Source organism: Haliotis cracherodii, unplaced genomic scaffold (genome assembly GCF_022045235.1).
Source record: "Haliotis cracherodii isolate W230 unplaced genomic scaffold, xgHalCrac1.p SCAF_4, whole genome shotgun sequence".
In the NCBI taxonomy this organism is placed as follows: domain Eukaryota; kingdom Metazoa; phylum Mollusca; class Gastropoda; order Lepetellida; family Haliotidae; genus Haliotis; species Haliotis cracherodii.
In genome coordinates this window covers 58,860,014-58,879,969 of record NW_027266297.1, presented here as the reverse complement: position 1 = coordinate 58,879,969, position 19,956 = coordinate 58,860,014, and the positions used below count along the sequence as shown (strand labels likewise).

Below are 19,956 nucleotides of genomic sequence, written 5' to 3'. Positions count from 1 at the left end.
CTCATATTGCGCTAGTAAAAGAAAACACAGTGCTCAAAGTGAAGCCCTTTTCACTCCACATTCTCTATCAGAAGAGTTGGGTCCGACTTGGCCCGGGCTGTCAAAATCAACTTTAAACACACAAATGTATCATCAAATGTATTTACATCCATAGATTAGTATTATATTTACATATATACCACTTCATAATGTCACAGTATATCGAATTTAATGAAAACTTGTCCTTGTGTTCTTTAAATCCAAATAAAATGGGGACCAGACTAAACAATGGCATACGACTTCAATAGTGTTAAACCTACAATGTGAACATAAACGATTTTTTGGAGAGATTACGGGGTTGTTATAACAGTCAAGCTCAACTTCAAGAGGAAGGATACTACATCGAAACTTTGCAAAAATACTGCGGTTTCCCCACGCGGAAATATGCTTTACATATTTTTCAGTAAAATGTACACTTTAAAAAGGTCGATAGGTGCGCAATATGTTACCATTTGGCCTACCATTTGGCCTACCATTGGCCTACCATAAGTTATCATGACCTTTATTGGCGTCGGGGGCACGGGTGGCCCAGTCGTCTAAGGCGCCGCAATTCGCTGTGCAGAGTTGCGTCCCTTGGGCACACCAGAAACCTATGATTGTGGGTTCGAATCCCGGTTCGCCCTGATTATGTTTCTAGGTTTGTCAGCACCATACCCGTGCTCTTGGGTTTCACCGAAGTGGTAAACGTCTAAGACCTGCATCACTTCGGGCTTTCCTCCCACTAAAGCTGACACGCCGTGATATAGCTGGAATACTGTTAAAAGCGGCGTTAAACCCAACTCACTCACTCACTCACTCACTTTATTAGAGTCCCTTTGTAACAATTCATTCTTTATACTGGCAAAGCTTAATTATAACGACATGTATTTGATAACAATATCAACACGTGCAAATAGAGCTGTGACATGTTTTACCCTAAAATTTGAGGTGAGGTAAATTGGGTTTAACGTCGTATACAAAATTATTGCACTTATGTAACGACGTGCATGCATTGGTGTGGGTGTGTGGCTGCTTGTGTCAGTCAGTGTCAGTCAGTCAGTCAGTCAGTCAGTTTGGGTGTTGGATGGTTTTAGATGCGGTTTCTTAGACTAGTTTTTTACTAGACCGGACTGATGCCGATTTATAGTGCGAGCTCACTGAGATACCATGCCGCAGTTTAACATGAATACTCCACTCAGACGCAGTATACTGACTCCGAGCCGACCAGTCCTAGTTTTTAGTCCCTGAATGCATTGAAACGACATGTTTTGTCGCTTTATTTATGAAGCGACGTATTTCCCAAGTGTTAGCCCCGACACGATAACATTTAGAAACGTAAATAATCGCAAATACTCCCTATTTTAAAAACGTTTGGGAAAAAACGTCTGTAGAACATTTGTTATTTAAGAATTGACCTTCAAGCTCTGACGTTCATACAGTTTGGCCGTCACTCTATGAAGGTTCATACTCCAATGAACTCACGCAAAGGGAAAGTCAATTCTTATAAAAAGTTTGATCACAATTTCTTACCTCAAAGGATGAAGGCAAATATCTATACACAATTTTATTTAGTACGTGTGACTTCATGTTTACACTGACAGCCATACAACAACCAGCTATATCGCGGAGTAAAATAGCTCCTAAAAAAAGAGGTGATATGGGCGTATGGATGCACAACTTGCTCTTCAGAAACATCTCACGCAACACATGTGTTCAAATCATAGCCTCATTAGATGAGAAAGGTCTGTTAAGAACTACCTCAGTAAGTCAGTCACAATGACAGCGCATCGTAATACATTTACATCAAGTACAAGACGTCAAAATGGCCGACATGATAAACGTGACGGGTGAGATTTCCGAAGTTGTTAATGAACCTGTGGCGGTTACATGTGTTAGTCATCATTGATCAACTGGTCGATCATTAAAAGGTGAATAAAGATGCGTCAAACAGACACAAAGGTAAATTCATAGATTGCTGGAGACGGTCAATGTCAGCCTAGGCACGGATCGGGTCGATACTACGATAGTTTAGATGTGCATTTCTTCGTTTGTTCATTAGGACGGGCCGTAGCATAGCGAGGATATTCGTGAACAATTATGCAGTCACGCTCTCTGACATTTCTAAATGTATACTGAAACGCTGAGACCAAGAATAAAGGTTCTAAATGATCAGAAAGAACGCGTATGCATGTTTTCGTGCTAGGGAATTCCCAGGGGTTTCCCCAGGAATGTGGAAGTAGTCCGTCAGTGTTTACGTCATTTCAAGAACACGGTCTCGTGAAAAACGTATGAACGTCAAATTGGTGTCGTTCATACACTTATGAACGTCAATTTCGCGGTCATGTGACCGACCTCTCGTCCAATGGAAAAGTCGTATATCGTGTAAACGTCAAATTAAAAAATTATTAAGAATTGACCTTCACTTTGCGTGAGTTCATTGGAGTATGAACCTTTATAGAGTGAGGGCCAAACTGTATGATCATCGGAGGTTTTTATCACAATTTCTTACGTCAAAGGATGTTGGCAAAGATCTATACACAATTTTTTTAGTACGTTTGACTTCATGTTTACACTGACAGCCATACAACAACCAGCTATATCGCGGAATAAAATCGTTCCCAAAAAAGAGAGGTGACATGAGCGAATGGATGCACAACTTGCTCTTCAGAAACATCTTACGCAACACATGTGTTCATATAATATCTCATTAGATGAGAAAGGTCTGTAATGAACTACCTCAGTAAGTCAGGCACAATGACAGCGCGTCGTAATTAATTTACATCAAGTACAAGACGTCAAAATGGCCGACGCGATAAACGTGACGGGAGAGATTTCCGAAGTCGTTGATGAACCTGTGGTGGTTACATGTGTTAGTCATCATTGATCAACTGACCGATTATTAAAAGGTGAGAAAAAAGGTGCGTCAAACAGACACAAAGGTTAATTCGCAGATTGCTGGAGACGGTCACTGTCAGTCTAGACACAGATCGAATCGATACTGACGATAGTTTAGATGTGCATTTTTCGTTTGTTCATTAGGATAGGCCGTAGCGAGGAAATTCGTGAACAATCATGTAGTCAAGCTCTCTTACGTTTCTCAAAGTATACTGAAATGCTGAGACCAAGATTAAAGGTTCTAAATGATCAGAAATAATGCTTATGTATGTTTTCGTGCTAGGGAATTCCCAGGGGTTTCCCCAGGAATGTGGAAGTAGTCCGTCAGTGTTTACGTCATTTCAAGAACACGGTCTTGTGAAAAACGTATGAACGTCAAATTGTGTCGTTCATACACTTATGAACGTCAATTTCGCGGTCATGTGACCGACCTCTCGTCGTATATCGTGTAAACGTCAAATAAAAAAAATATACTGTTTTGAATGGCATAACATCCTAAGAACATACAAGACGTGTTATCATTGGACCTATTTCGTTGAAATATATGACTGTTTCCATTGCATAAATATCAATTGATAACTATCCGTGCCTGTCGTTCATGTTCTTTCTTTTACATTGGATTACCTTCAGCCCTCTACTGATGGCTGATTTCTTGTCATTCTTGTGTATTTATGTATGTCCAATTTTCCCCAATCCTAATGACCATATATGTCAATAAAATGTGTTTGAAAACAAACCCAATCTCTCATCCAATCAAGGCTGTCTTAGTTTTTATACACTTACAAGGTAGTTTAAACTAACTCACTCACTCATCCAATCAAGGCTATTCTCATAACTGAAATACACTAACAATGGTGTAACCTAACTCACTCATCTAATCTAAACTCTTCTTAAGGTTACAGGGGTGTTAAACTAACCTAACTCACTCACTCATCCAATCAAGGCTCTCCTTGAGAGAAATAGTCACAAGGGTGTTAAACTAAACTAACTCACTCATCCAATCAAGGCTCTCCTTGACAGAAATAGTCACCAGGGTGTTAAACTAAACTAACTCACTCATCCAATCAAGGCTCTCCTTGAGAGAAATAGTCACAAGGGTGTTAAACTAAACTAACTCACTCATCCAATCAAGGCTCTCCTTGAGAGAAATAGTCACAAGAGTGTTAAACTAAACTTACTCACTCATCCAATCAAGGCTCTCCTTGAGAGAAATAGTCACAAGGGTGTTAAACTAAACTAACTCACTCATCCAATCAAGGCTGTTCTCAAGAGAAATAGTCACAAGGGTGTTAAACTAAACTTACTCACTCATCCAATCAAGACTCTTCTTTAGAGAAATAGTCATAAGAGTGTTAAACTAAACTTACTCACTCATCCAATCAAGACTCTTCTTTAGAGAAATAGTCACAAGAGTGTGAAACTAAACTTACTCACTCATCCAATCAAGGCTGTTCTCAAGAGAAATACAGTTTGGGTGGTGTTAAATTCAACTCACTCACTAGTGATATCACTGACAAAGCGCCAAATCTACACAGACAATATGTTTCATCGTAATTGACAAAATAAGTAAGTTTCAAATGCTGATAGAATTTTTTAAGTCCAAAAAGTCTAAGCCAGGGAATAATCATTTTCGAATGTCTATCGAGACATATTTCGACCCGTGAAGATTCCGGGATAGAATAGGTCTTCAGCAACCCATGCTTGTCGTAAAAGGTGACTATGATTGTCGTAAAAGGCGAGTAACGGGATCGGGTGGTCAGGCTCGCTGACTTGGTTGATACATGTCATCGATCCCAATTGCCTGGATCGATGCTCATGATATTAATCACTGGAGTGTCTGGTCCAGACTTGATTATATACAGACTGCCGTCATATAGCTGGAACATTGCTGAGTGCGGCGTTAAAAAACAAACAAACCAACCAACGAAACATATTTCCTTGATCGAAAAAGTCAAAATAATGCTGAAAAATATTAGTGGATGGCTGAAAAGGAGTGATGACACCAGGTGTGCACGAAAAGGGTAAGCATGTCCTGCTTTACCTGAGGCACCAGTCACTCTTTAACACTTTTCATTAAAACAGTGTTAGTTGCCCAAATCCGCACCCAACAATATTCCAGACACAAGACGTCGGCCAATAAACATTTGTGTCTGGACTAGGCAATCCAGTGTTTGATATCATGAGCAGCGACCCATGTCATAGAGGTACGATGATACGCAAAATCAACCAAATCACCGAGCCCGACCATCAGGAACCAGTAAGGTAACACGTAACAGGTAACAGGTAGCAGGTGCGGGTTTGGATTGGTCTTCACTCTTGAAACGGTTTTGTGTTCGAGAACACTTCATTTCCTGTAGTAGAGTCCTCCAGTTCACGACTTGTTTCCTGTTTCTCCGGTACCTTCTTGGAAGATAATGCTACTTTTGTGTTGACTTCGTGTGGTTTTCTTTGGTGCGAACAATCGCGAGTACAGAACTAGACTAATTAGAATCCACGACTGTAGTCAGGTTACAATGGTGTGCCAGGTAAATAAAACAGGTGCCACCATTCCGTGCCGACCTTGGGTAGGCGACCACTGATGTTAATATGGTAACTAGCCACACCTTACAACAGTTAATATTTTTGGTCAAGAGTGTTTGTTTGTTGTTTTAGGCTGCCCAATATTCCAGCTTTATCACGGCCTGTAATTAATCGAGTCTGGACCAGTCTTTGGTTTGTTGTTTAACGCCGCACTCAGCAATATTCCAGTTTTATCACGGCCTGTAATTAATCGAGCCTGGACCAGTCTTTGGTTTGTTGTTTAACGCCGCACTCAGCAATATTCCAGCTATATGATGGCAGTTCTGGACCAGGCAGCCCAGTGTTTGATATTATGAGTAACATACATTCCTATAGGTTTCCAGTGACAGTCAACGAGGTCATCGGGCTGACCAACCGATCACGTTTAGTCAAGCTTATGACGAGTTGTGTTTGGGACCAGTTCTATCCACGATGTCCAAGGGTGCAAAAGGTCAAAGGGGACTAAGGTTTTGTCACATCTCTTTCTCAACCAAACCTTTAATTGTCACCGCATCAAACTAAACTCACTCATTCACTCATAACTTTGGATGAGGAAAATAAAGAAACTGTCTATTAATTGAAATACGGACGATTCTGGACTGGTTCATTTCAGAAAGTTATGGGGGCACGGGTGGCCCAGTCGTCTAAGGCGCCGCGATTCACTGTGCAGAAGTGCGTCGCTTGGGCACGTCAGAAACCTATGATTGTGGGTTCGAATCCCGGTTCGCCCAAATTATATTTCTAGGTTTGTCAGCACCATACCCGTGCTCGTGGGTTTCACCGAAGTGGTAAACGTCTAAGACCTGCATATCTTGGGGCTTTCCTCCCACATTAAGCCGACACGCCGTGATTTTAACTTGTTGTTTCCAAAGAACTGTGGACTGATTGCTTTCGTTTTGTAATTGTGCTTTAACTCAGGCCGTATTGTGGCTGATAAGAAAATGCTTTCTCGTTATCTTGTAACAAATCAAGGGATTTAAGCAAGATATAGCAGTTTAACAGATATTAATCTTGTGTAAATGATGCAACGCAAACCGATCTACAGAATGATAAACAAATATTACGAAAGCTACCAGCTCATTATTGTCCTTGCCAATTAACAACCAGTGTCGCCATCAGTAATTCAACATGATTAGCCTATTCTGTCGCGTCGTCATGGAATCACAGCATCGCCACATGCAGTTGACAATAAGTAACATAATATTCTGAACATCAGCGTCGGATACCATATCACAGAATTAAAGACACAAGAGTTCCATAGAGTCATTCAGGTGGCATAGGCGGAGGCTCCGTACAAATACTTGTCAGGCTGCAGGGGACACTGTGTGACATCTTCAGTATGGATTTATTTATTCCAATGTGTGTCGTCTGTATTCTGACGGGACAGGGGATTCAAGGTAAAATTATTAGATTACTCCTTTGAATGTTCATTTTAAAAAAGAACATGAAATATTCGTATTCGACGTAATAAGCGCCCAGGGCGCTCTCAAAATTAGAAATAAGGGGCTCTTATTAGAATATAATTTTGGTGGGATAAAAACAGAGTTGAAAGATTTATATTTTGTGGTTCATGCTGACAGCCTGAAATGATATAAAAGAAGAAGCTGTGCGTATTAAACACGATAGATATATTGTCGATAATTTAATTGCCATAATTAAGGGCGCATATAACATACGAGTGCGTATTTTACACGAATAAATAAGTCTTGTGTACATTGATCAATCGGAAGGGGTGTTAACTGGGATTGTTCAGTAGCCAATATATTAGCAAATATCGCCGTGGACGCTTATTAGAGCGGGGCGCTTATTACATTGAATACGGTATTGTCTGTAAATCCCACTGCCCCATGTGGCAACAATGACATGATAAATGTGACGTTAATGAAATGATTATATATGGTTTTGGATTTTTTTTTCTTGTATTTGTAATCCTTATTTCTAAAGTTTCTAAATTTCTAAAGTAGCTTTTGCATGTGGTTTGTTGGACGTCAATGTGATTTCAGGGACTAACCGTTTGATATACTTGGGTCGAGTGCAGGGATATATCTTTAAAAAAGATCGATAGAATATATACCCCGAAAGGAGAAGCCAATTATGTTCTGTACCTACTCGCAACACATATATGATTCGAACATCCAGCATTTTAAGTCAACGGTGTTTGTTTTGTTTTTGTTTATGATTGTTGTGTTTTTAGCTGGTGTATTTTGTTTTGTTTTTTGAGGCAATGGAAAACTTAGGACAATATATTAGTTCACCGGGTCCGAAGGACCAAGGTGAGCTTATGCCATACCGTGGCGTCCGTCGTCCGTCCGTCGTCCGTGTTCCGTCGTCTGTAAGTCAACAATTTATTCGAACTACTTCTTCTTCAGAACCCCTAATTGCAATTTAACGAAATTTGCCTGGAAGCTTTCCTAGGTGGTGGGGATTCAAAATTGTACAAATGGTGGGGATGACCCCTAAGAGACTGAGGGGCGTGGCCGAATAGGGGTAATTTGGCTATATTGCTTCAAACGACTTCTTCTCTGGAACTAAGAGAAAGATATCAACCATATGTGGTTGGAAGCATTCCTAGGTGGTGAGGATTCAAAACTGTACAAATGGTGGGGCTGACCCCCAAGGGACTGAGGGGCAGGGCCGAATAGGGGTAATTTGGCTATATTGCTTCAAACTTCTTCTCTGTAACTAAGAGCTAGGGATCAACCGTATGTGGTTGGAAGCATTCCTAGGTGGTGGGGATTCAAACTGTACAAATAGTGGGCCTGACCCCCCAAAGGGGCTGAAGGGCGTGGCCAAATAGGGGTAATTTGGCTATATTGCTTTAAACGACTTCTTCTCTGTAACTAAGAGCTAGAGATCAACCATATGTGGTTGGAAGCATTCCTAGGTGGTTAGATTCAAAACTGTATAAATAGTGGTCTTGACCCCCAAGGGGCTGAGGGGCGTGGCCAAATAGGGGTAATTTGGCTATATTGCTTTAAACGACTTCTTCTCTGTAACTAAGAGATAGAGATCAACCATATTTGGTTTGAAGCATTCCTAGGTGGTGGGGATTCAAAATTGTACAAATGGTGGGGCTGACCCCCCCCCCCCCCCCACACACACACACACACACACACACCCCACTGGATCATAACATGGAAACGGTTCAGATCTTTATGCTACATTAGTATCTAGAGAAATACACGTTCATGCTGTCAGATTTGCCATCCATCCATTTTAAATGCTGACTGAGTCAAAATTACGAAATATTTGCAGTATTATACATGAACAATGCAAATGTATATTTTTTCACGATCGCGCAAATATCCAGGTGAGCGATACAGGCCCTATGGGCCTCTTGTGATATGTATTTTACAATATTGTCAATTTTAAAGGACAGTCGTTTCCCATAAATAAACAAAATGAAAACATCAAATTCATATTCTTCCCAGGTTGTTGTCAGTTCTTCACATTTGGCGACATGTCCGTCTTTTTAGCTAACCTGGAATGAAAGGCCATGTGAGCTTCTGTCGCCATCGTTCATATTTTCTTTGACGTTTTTTTTTTACGTTTTGGGCTTCTCAGAAATGACTTGATTGATTCAGCTGAAATTATGTGTGAATATTGGTTACTATAAGAGGTTTAAAGGTTGGTCAAGGCATAAAAATTGGAATTTCAAAATGGCTGCCAGGTAGCCATCTCTGATTAAAAACAAATAAACTTTAAAATATCTGCTAAATGGTAAAGGGACAGACATGATTACCTTGTGTATTACCAAGTTTTATCAAGACATCTTGAATGGAAAGCAAATATGACTGCCATTTGCCACACTGGAAGATACAATAATCACGAGCCATCCGTCGTACATGTTTGTTTGTTTGTTGTTTAACGCCGCACTCAGCAATATTCCAGCTATATGACGGCGGTCTGTAAATAATCGAGGCTGGACCAGACAATCCAGTGATTGACATCATGAGCATCAATGCACACAATTGGGATCGATGACATGTATCAACCAAGTCAGCGAGCCTGACCACCCGATCCCGTTAGTCGCCTTTTACGACAAGCATAGTCGCCTTTTACGACAAGCATGGGAGCCAAATTAAGAGTATGTATATTGATATCTGTCAACAGTGTATACGCGAGAATATTTAGTTGTGGCATGAATAAAGTATACCTGACTCCACAGGGTGCGACATAAGCTAGAGGCACCATCAATGTAAATAGTGTCAATTGACTGAAGAGCTTGATGTTGTCCCTCAGTGGAGAAGGTCAGATTCTTGTCATCGCCATCGGTGAACAGGCGGTCCATCCGCTATCTGATGTCAGTCAAATACTAATATCCATACCAGTACCAACAAATGCCACTAGTAGAATCATATCTACCTTGTCTCCCTTATAAATTAAGTGAGTGAGTTGGGTTTAACGCCACTTTTAACAGTATTACAGTTATATAACGGCATGTCAGTTTAATTTGGGAGGAAAGCCCCAAGAGATGCAGGTCTTAGACGTTTACCACTTCCGTGAAACCCACGAGCACGGGTATGGTGCTGACAAACCTAGAAACATAATAGGGGTGAACCGGGATTCGAACCCAGAATCATAGGTTTCTGGAGTGCCCAAGGGAAGTAACTCTGCACGGCGAATAGCGGCGCCTTAGACGAATGGACCAGCCGTGCCCCCGCGGCGCCTTAGACGACTGGGCCACCCGTGCCCCCTTATAAACTAAGAGCATGGTTCGCACGTTCTCGACTTTCTGACCATAGACTACCTGTAGAAGCCGGATGGTGGCATAAAACTGACCATGCTAAAAGAACATCATGTAATTTAGATTTGGGACACGAGTATATGTTGTATATATTTTTGTAAAATCCGTGTAACATGCCAGCTAAAAACACTTTTTGTGAGATGCTCAATTCATCGATGTATTGATTTATATTTTTATGTGAGAATGCTTCCTTACGAGTCGTAGACACGTATGAAACTTGTCCTTACATATCTAACTTCTGATTATGTACTTTCATTCGATGACAGGCCATAATACTACTACCGATGGCGGAGTCCGGTTTGAGAAAGAAAAGACCGAAGTCGGATATGCGCTTCAAGATGGACAGACCGCTGAGAACGATTGGCTTCAGAAAGCACAGACCATGTCTGAACATGTGCTCCGACATACCAGAACCAACAGCACAGGGGTATTGTCTGAGAATGAAACGGAAGCTGCTTCAAACGGAACAGTGCACAGTTCGACGCCGATGCCAACAAAGCCTGCCCCTTCTGCTCAGATTTTCCAGAGTAAGATCTCTACACGTTTCTAAACAAATCAGACACACTAACACAATCAGTTTGTCCAAAAACTTTTTTACTTTGCAAAAGCGCCTAGAGAATCAGTAATAAAGAATATAAAAAGAAATTCTAAACCAATCTCATTTAAATCAGATCTTAGTTCTCGCTATCGCTAAACAAAGATCTGAGGACATCACATTACGGGACGCGTCAGAACGACCTTTCATCCAACCAATCAGAGCGTCGCTTACCAGATCATGAAAGTGACAGTCGGAATGTGTTTTCTAATCATGCAACCACGATATAATTAACACGGGGTATTCCGAACGACAGTTATAGGTTTTATGATCCATACAATCTAGGACATTTATAAGCCATTCCAGAATGTTCTTCTTATCAGTTTTAAAAAAATTAATCGAGAATACGTCAAAATATGTTTCGAAGTGTAGTCGCCAATTTGAAACTTGTGTCGTAAAGCTCGAGAAAGCTGCCTTGTGATTGGCCAATGTCGGTTTCTTGTCAGTCATTTCATTGGTCGATCAAAATTCGCGAAAGGTCGTTCTGACGTGACCGGTAATGGGATGTCCTCAGATCTTTGTTTAGCGGTAGCGAAAACTAAGATCTGATTTTAATGAGATTGGTTCTAAATCTTCATTTGGGACAAGCGCACGGCACAAAAAAACTCCCCAGTATATGATAAGACAAGGAATAAATGAGAAGAAGCAGATAGAAATTGATTATTTCAAGTTCTAACAGCATCATTAAGCGATGCCCTACATGTGGAACAAGACACTAATTTATGTCAGAAATCTGTAGTATGTTTCGTTTTGAATTATATTTGGTTGTCGGTTTATTAAAAGTTTTTTAGGCATTTACGAATTTAGAAGACAGATTCTTCACTGTCGTTAGTGTTGAAGGACTACGTATATCCCTTCGTCGGGCGAACTAAATAAGTGAGTATGGTTTTACGCCGCTTTTAGCAATATTCCAGCAATATCCCGACGGGGGACACCAGAAATGGGCTTCACACATTGTACCCATGTCGGGAATCGAACCCGGGTCTTCGGCGTGACGAGCGAATGCTTTAACCACTAGGCTACTCGAACTACTGAACAAGTGCATGTGATTGATAATCAGAAAGATGTTATATCTAGGACCAGCATCGATTACCCCATGCTTGCTCAGTTTGAGTGAGTGAGTGTGTTGGGTTTAACACAGCTTTTAACAGTATTCCAGTCATATCGCGGCGTGTCAGCTTAATGTGGGAGGAAAGCCTGAAGTGATGCAGGTCTCAGACGTTTACCACTTCGGTGAAACCCACGAGCACGGGTATGGTGCTGACAAACCTAGAAACATAATTGGGGCGAACCAGGATTCGAACCCACAATCATAAGTTTCTGGCATGCCCAAGGGACGCAACTCTGCACAGCGAATCGCGGCGCCTTAGACGACTGGGCCACCCGTGGCCCCTTGCTCAGTTTGAATGAATAATGTCGCAAGGGTGCATATGTACAAGACCCGTGAAGATCCGGGGTGAAATAGGTCTTCAGCAACCAATGCTTGCCGTAGAAGGTAACCATGCTTGGCGTGTGAGGCGACTAATGGGATCGGGTGGTCAGGCTCGCTGACTTGGTTGACACGTCATTGTATCCCAAGTGCGTGGATGGATGCTCATGACACCAATCACAGGATTGTCCGGTCCAGACTCGATTATTTACAGAACGCCTTCATATACCTGGACTATTAAATTGTTTGACAAGATAGACACAATTTTTTTTTTTTTTTTTTTTTTTTGACTATTGCCGAGTGCGGCGTTAAACAACAAACAAACAAACAAAGCACCTGCAGCTTGGTAGTTTCATATGGAAAGCGGTGTATAACATTTTCCCTGGAACAAATCGTCTACAACATATACTCTTTGTATTGCAGATTTCATGCTCTCGTTTTTCGCCCTTTTCATCATGATCTTGTTGGCTGGTCTCGCTACCATGACGGCCTGTGTAATGTAAGTAGCTTGAATTCTACCCGAACCCTCCCTTGTAACCTGCACGGAACAAAAACTTACAGTATCAGTCATCAAAATAACAATCCTTGTCTTGTAATGTTCGTTCGTTTGTTTGTTGTTTAACGCGGGGGGACATCAGAAATGGGCTTCACACATTGTACCCATGTCGGGAATCGAACCCGGGACTTCGGTGATGTCTATCACTGGATTGTCTGGTCCAGATTCGATCATTTGCAGACCGCCGTCATATAGCTGGAATATTGCTGAGTGCGGCGTCAAACAACAAACAAACAAACAAACAAATTTAACTAGATGATCAAACAGTTTATATTTACCGAAGTTTATTTTGATTAAAACTGAGAGGACTCACTTAAGAAACCAAATAGTTTATTTTGATATGAAATTGAAACGACTGAAGGATCAGCTTGACCAAGAACCTACTCGAGGATTTAGGTTAGGGTGAGTGAGGACTCTTGTTCTACTTTGTTAAGATTCCTTGCTATTTGAGAATGTTGTCAATATCATGAATAATATATCCTGAAAAAAGGGAGAATGCTCTATCTATTTACACAGTTTGAGAATGTAACATGTCATGAAAACAAATCAATTTGTTTAATAGTTGCGTGTATAGCCGCCTACCTTGTTTGGGTTAGTCTATTGCATTGACATCAGCCGATGAATTAGTAATCCACTTACTATGTGATTATAACCTGTCTAACAAATTGGGAGACACCCATGGGTCACCCGAGAAGATCCGGGGTAGAATTATATAGGTCTTCAGCAACCCATGGTGCCGTAAAAGGCGACTATGCTTGTCATAAAAGCGACTAACTGGATCGGGTGGTCAGACTCGCTGACTTGGCTGAAGCATGTCGTTATCCCAATTGCGTGGATCGATGGTTATGATGACAATCACTAGATTGTCTGGTCGAGACTCGATTATATATAGACCGATTATATATAGACGACAAACAAACACCCAAGGTACAATGTGTATAGCTCATTTCGTCCCTCTCCCTGTTGTTGGTTGGTTGGTTTGTTGTTTAACGCCGCACTCGGCGGTCTGTAAATAATCGAGTCTGGACCAGCCCATCCAGTGATTAATATCATGAGCATCGATCCACGCAATTGGGATTGATGACATGCATCAACCAAGTCAGCGAGCCTGACCACCCGATCCAGTCAGTCGTCTCTTACGACAAGCATAGTCACCTTTTACGGCAAGCATGGGTTGCTGAAGACTTATTCTACCCCGGAATCTTAACGGGTCTCTCCCTGTTGTGATATTGCTGGAATATTGCTAAAACGAGACATAAAACATCACACACTCACTGCAATAGCATTACTGTTGTGGAATAGCTTACCATGGTGTTTACTATTAAATCATTCTAACAGAGAGGTGCCGCGAGATATCTCCGAGGCATCCATCAAGACGAACGACACCGTATTATCCCTGGATTTGGATCTTCTTGCCAGTAGCAAACGCATTTCCGCCATTGGAGTCAACCAAGATCCCGACAAACAGACTCTCGTCGGCTTCAATTAGCAGCCATGTTCGTTGACCGAGGTGCCGATTCAGCCACTGTTGGTCAATCAAATAGCTTGCCTGTCCAGTCTACTGCAGGGGAAGAGGGAAAAGCGCGACCCGCTGAATGCAGGTGTGGTCTTAATGACATTTAACACTCAGTAAGTGAGTGAGTATGGTTTTACGCCGCTTTTAGCAATATTCCAGCAATATCACGGCGGGGGACACCAGAAATGGGCTTCACACATTGTACCCAAAACTCAGTAAGAGTCTTTGAGTTTGTTCATTTGAGACATCATGAAAACTCATTCATACCTCAAAATAAATTGTATTCGTTGTGTAACCTTTTGAACGCCATAACAACTGTACGCCTATCGACATTCTTATTGAAAACCCCGTGGGGGCCCAGTCTGGAATAGACTTCAACAACCTATTGTTTGAGGCAAGATAGGTTCAACGTGCGTTGAAGATTATTGTACAGTAAGGTACGGTTATAACGAACTCAAGGGAACTACTAATTTTAGTTCGTTATAACCGTAGTTAGTTATAAGCATATATACAGCTTAACTACAGCAAATAGTCGGGACCTAAAAAGTAAGTTCGTTATATCCGTCAGTTCGTTATAAGCGTGTTCGTTATAACCGTAGTTTACTGTACTTGTATAGCAACGTGCATGCACGTCCTTCCGCCCATCAACCCTATTATTGTCCCTTCCGCCAAGCCCTTACTGTAATGTTTCAGCCCTAAATGAAGCAAGTCTAGATTCTCCACAAGTTCAGGATCTCCCATCTCACTGGGGCTCCTTTTCAATTTAAATATAGTAGCTTGTTTCTTTCAAAATTATATATTTTCAGAGATTAAGCGTTAGTCTAGCACGTGTACGTGTGGCTGCTCGTACTAGTCCGGATTAATGCCAGTTTTATTTTGCTAGCTAACCCACTGAGAAAACATGCCACAGTTTCACATTGTGCAATGTTTGAAGCACATTTCTGATGCCCCCGCCGTGATGTTGCTGGAATATTGCTAAAAGCAGCGTCAAACTACACTCTCATTTAGAGCATGTAATCAAATGCCTACACACATTTTGCACGTAAATTGATGTCAAGTTCAGATAATTGAAATTCAACATTAGTCCTTGCAGTAAATGTTTATGCATATTTGTGTCAGTGAACACACATACAGTAAACTACGGTTATAACGAACTAAAATTAGTAGTCCCCTTGAGTTCGTTATAACCGTACTTTACTGTATTTCAAAGGGGTGCTAATCTCTAGCTTCTTCTCGGTAGTCTGACACTGGCCGCTAGGGCTCACTAGCTGCCGTGAGTCGATTTGCTCACTAACGTAACTGAGCGTGACAAGAGACTGAGCTACCGTATGCAAGGACATCTTCGCGAGCCAAGGGAAATTACTATCCAACTCGAAAATACGAATAATGAGGGGGACATTAACATTTTCTTCATTCATTCAGTCACTGGGCCATATCGTTGAATGAATAGTGAGTGACTGTTTTCTTAATAGATCTGTGACTGAGAAACCCAGCTGAGAAAGCTGTTATCATAAATATGCACAAGATCAAATTTCAGATCCATGATTGACTACTTCGTACGGATGACTGAAAATCAGATTATGTTATGATTGTTATTCACTGATGTTTCTCATAATTCAAGGGGCGATCGGGTAGCCCAGTGGTTAAAGCGTTCGCTCGTCACGCCAATGACCCGGGATCGATTCCCGACATGGATACAATGTGTGAAAGGACATTTCTGGTGTCCCCCGCTGTGATATTGCTGGAATATTGCTAAAAGCGGCGCAAAACCACACTAACTCACTCACTCTAATATTCAATCGAATTGAATTGTCTGTGTCGCAATGTCATGGTTTTAGAATGTTAATAAAAGTTATTTGATCTTATCTCGTTTGCATTATCATCATCGCCTTGATAATCCACAGATGTAGCAGAAACGTTTTGTGGAGGGTCATACCAGATGAGTGTACCAAGCAGTAAGCCGGATGACGTCACACATGACCCTTGTTATGTAATAGTTGGTTGGTTTGTTGTTAAACGCCGCACTCAGCAATATTCCAGCTTTATGACGACGGTCTGTAAATGATCGAGTCTGGACCAGACAATCCTGTGATAGACATCACCGAAGTCCCGGGTTCGATTCTCGACATGGGTACAATGTGTGAAGCCCATTTCTGATGTCCCCCGCCGTGATATTGCTGGAATATTGCTAAAAGCGGCGCAATACCATACTCACTCACTCACTCACTCTAATCTCTTCTGGTAGGCACCATTAGTTACTGTGTTATTGCCCATGGGATGGATTGATGTATGTCAGACAGAGTCTTCATCTCCAGAACCATCCTTCCCTAATGGTGGAGTGAGTGAGTGAGTGAGTGAGCGAGTGAGTATGGTTTTACGCCGCTTTCAGCAATATTCCAGCAAGATCACGGCGTTCTGTAAATAATCGAGTCTGGACCAGACAATCCAGTGATTAATATTATGAGCATCGATCCACGCAATTGGGATCAATGACATGCATCAAACAAGTCAGCGAGTCTGACCGCCCGATCCCGTTAGTCGCCTCTTACGACAGGCATAGTCACCTTTTACGGCAAGCATGGGTTGCTGAAGACCTATTCTACCCCGGAATCTTCACGGGTCGCTGGTCACCATGAAAGCCATTCGATTCACCACATGAGTACAATGAGTGAACCTGGAATATTGCTTAATGCCATGCAAAGCGACTATGCTTGTCGTAAGAGGCGACTAACGGGATTGGGAGGTCAGGCTCGCTGACATGTTTTGATGCTGTATTTGTGCCACGGCCCAATTAGTACTAATTAAGTTGTTTGAATATTTACATATTTTGTATATTAACTGCAATAATTAAGATCTGAGGTCGAAAAAACAGTTTTTTTTCATTTCAGTGAGTACTTTAGTAGCCTATATTTGTTGCAATAGGGAACGTAATGGACCGGGTGATCAGGCTCGGTGATTTTCTTGGATGAATGTCATCGTACCCATGGTGTGGATCACTGCTCATAATATCTTGGCTTTTCAGGGCATCGTTGTCCAAGAGGAGATCTTTCAATGGTTTTCAGATTTATTTTTTTCATAACACGTCCCCAGTACCTCATGCTTGTTGTAAGAGCCAACCTAAGTTGAGACTAAATGATTAGGTTCTAATAGCGTGACATGGTTGTGTGGTTCAGACCGTCCTCCCGAGACAAGCGTGTCCACTAGCCAATATCAAAGCCTAGTTTCTACCCTTGCAACATAAAGGCCACTTTTCCTGGCTCGACCCTGGCACCACCTCGCGTACATCACGAGTTGTGCCCCTTATGAAAACGGGATATCCAATCAGATCGCTGTTCTTATCTCGTATAGCTCCACAAAGATGGCGACTACCATAAGCAATGACCTAGTCGATCAGACAACAAAAACATTGATTTCACAAAAACCTTTGCAATTGTTGGGGGGTTAAAAGCTGAAAAAACATATTCGTGTCAACAAAGGCAGGCACTATTGATATGTGCGATAGTCCATTATATTTAGCGCTGGAAATTGGGATTGATGTGGCAAGGGTGGAAACAAGACTTTGATAAAGTGAGTGAGTGAATGAGTATGGTTTTACGCCGCTTTTAGCAATATTCCAGCAATATCACGGCGGGGGACACCAGAAATGGGCTTCACACATTGTACCCATGTCGGGAATCGAACCCGGGTCTTCGGCGTGACGAGCGAACGCTTTAACCACTAGGCTACCCGACCGCCCCCTTTGATAAATACTCTTGCCTCAGGAAGAGTGAGTGAGTGAGTTGGGTTTAACGCCTCTTTTAACAGTATTCCAGTTATATTGCAGCGTGTCAGCTTAATGTTCGGTGAAACCCACGAGCACGGGTAGGGTGCTGACAAACCTAGAAACATAATCGGGACGTACCGGGATACGAACCCACAATCATAGGTTTCTGGCGTGCCCAAGGGACGCAACTCTGCACAGCGAATCGCGTCGCCTTAGACGACTGGGCCATCCGCGCCCCCTCAGGAAGATGGGTTCAGACTTGATCATTTACATGCCACTGTGACACAGGAGGAACACCATCAACTTCAGTTGACTCACTCATACAAGCAGGAAATACTGGTACTTGAGACCCATTCCAACCCAGAATCCCCAAGGTTTAATGATCTGGAATGAAGATGCCTTGATGACGTTTAACGTTGTGTCCGGATTGATGACAGTTTTTTGGTGCTAGCCCACCGAGATACCATGCTGCAGTTTAACATGGATATCCTACTCCGACACCGTATACTGATTCCGAGTCAACCAGTCCTTGTTATAGCCCCTTGATGCCAAGCGCCAGGCAGGGTGACAAGAAGTACAATCTTTTAACATCTTTTGGTATGAAGCAGCCGGGCATCGAACCCCAATCCATTTGCTCTCTAAGCAGATGCTCTATCCACTAGACCAAGGAGGCGACTGACGCCTTGATTAGGATGAGAAGCACTACATGTCTCGTCAATGGAATGAGATAGTTTATTGTATAATATCTATGCATTCATTTTCAACGTTAACCATAAATAAAAAATACAATAGACAAACAATGGCAATGCGGGTTAACTGGAGTACCGTATTTGACATAATTAGCGCCCCGCTCAAATAAGCGCCCACTGCGATATTTGCTAATATATTGGATAGTGAACAATCCCAATTGCCACCCCTCCCGATTGATCAATGTACACAAGACTTATTTCTTCGTGTATAATGCGTACTCGTGTGTTTTATGCACCCTTAATTATGGGCAATTACATTCTGGAAAAATATATCTGTCGTACATAAACATTTCAGGCTGTCAGCATAAACCACAAAATTTATCTTTCAACTCTGTTTTTTTCACCAAAATAATATTCTAATAAGAGCCGCCTCTTTCGTATTTTGAGAGCCCCTGGGCGCTTATTACGTCGAATACAGTGACATCAAAGAAGTGAGGGGTCCTTAACAGTTATTGAGTAGAATAGAAATACAGGCATTCTCCTATGAAATAGGTTGTCATCATGTCTGTTAAGCCATTCAGTATTGTAGGTAAAAGCATACATCCAGAAGTATTCCTTGTCTAGACCTGAGAAGATTCATCTATTTCAACATCAACATGATGGAAGAAAGATAAGGCTAAAATAAAAGAATTGGTTCTCAGGCAATGACTTTTGAAAATATAGTGCAGGTGGGCAGTGTTTTTTTTGTTGTTGTTCAAACTAGTATGTAACCAAATAAACAGATGTGTAACCAAATAAACAGTTGTGTACAATCAACCTGGGAAGGGCTCCCTACATAAATGTATTCCCTATTGAGTAAAATACTGGAATACAGTATTTGACTACCGTTGGACTCTTTAAGGATTTTTTTGTTTTTTGTAAAAATGGCAATAAAAATGAAACGTGCGGTGAACTTTATGATGATGCAGGCGGTGCCTGAGAACCAAGACTATTATCTTTTGTAGCCTAACAAATATGCATTTACATAATATGTTGGACACAAATGTCTCTAAATAATCCTGCTGTTAGAATGTCAGTTATGAAGCAGCTATTTACCAGGTCTTATTGTGAAAACATCATAATGTACAATAATTATGAATAATAACAATAGGTGTTATTCATGTTATTAAATATATTCCTTAACTTAGCT

General features: G+C 41.6%; 1 protein-coding gene across 1 annotated transcript; it reads left to right on the top strand.

Annotated features, from left to right (window-relative positions):
* The first annotated feature begins 6,811 nt into the window (after positions 1 to 6,811).
* LOC139479671 (uncharacterized) lies at positions 6,812 to 14,288 on the top strand. Its single transcript, XM_071262516.1, has 4 exons — positions 6,812 to 6,869; positions 10,486 to 10,746; positions 12,667 to 12,742; positions 14,138 to 14,288. The coding sequence occupies exons 1-4, from the start codon at positions 6,812 to 6,814 to the stop codon at positions 14,286 to 14,288; spliced, it is 546 nt and encodes a 181-aa protein (XP_071118617.1).
* The last annotated feature ends 5,668 nt before the right edge of the window (positions 14,289 to 19,956 follow it).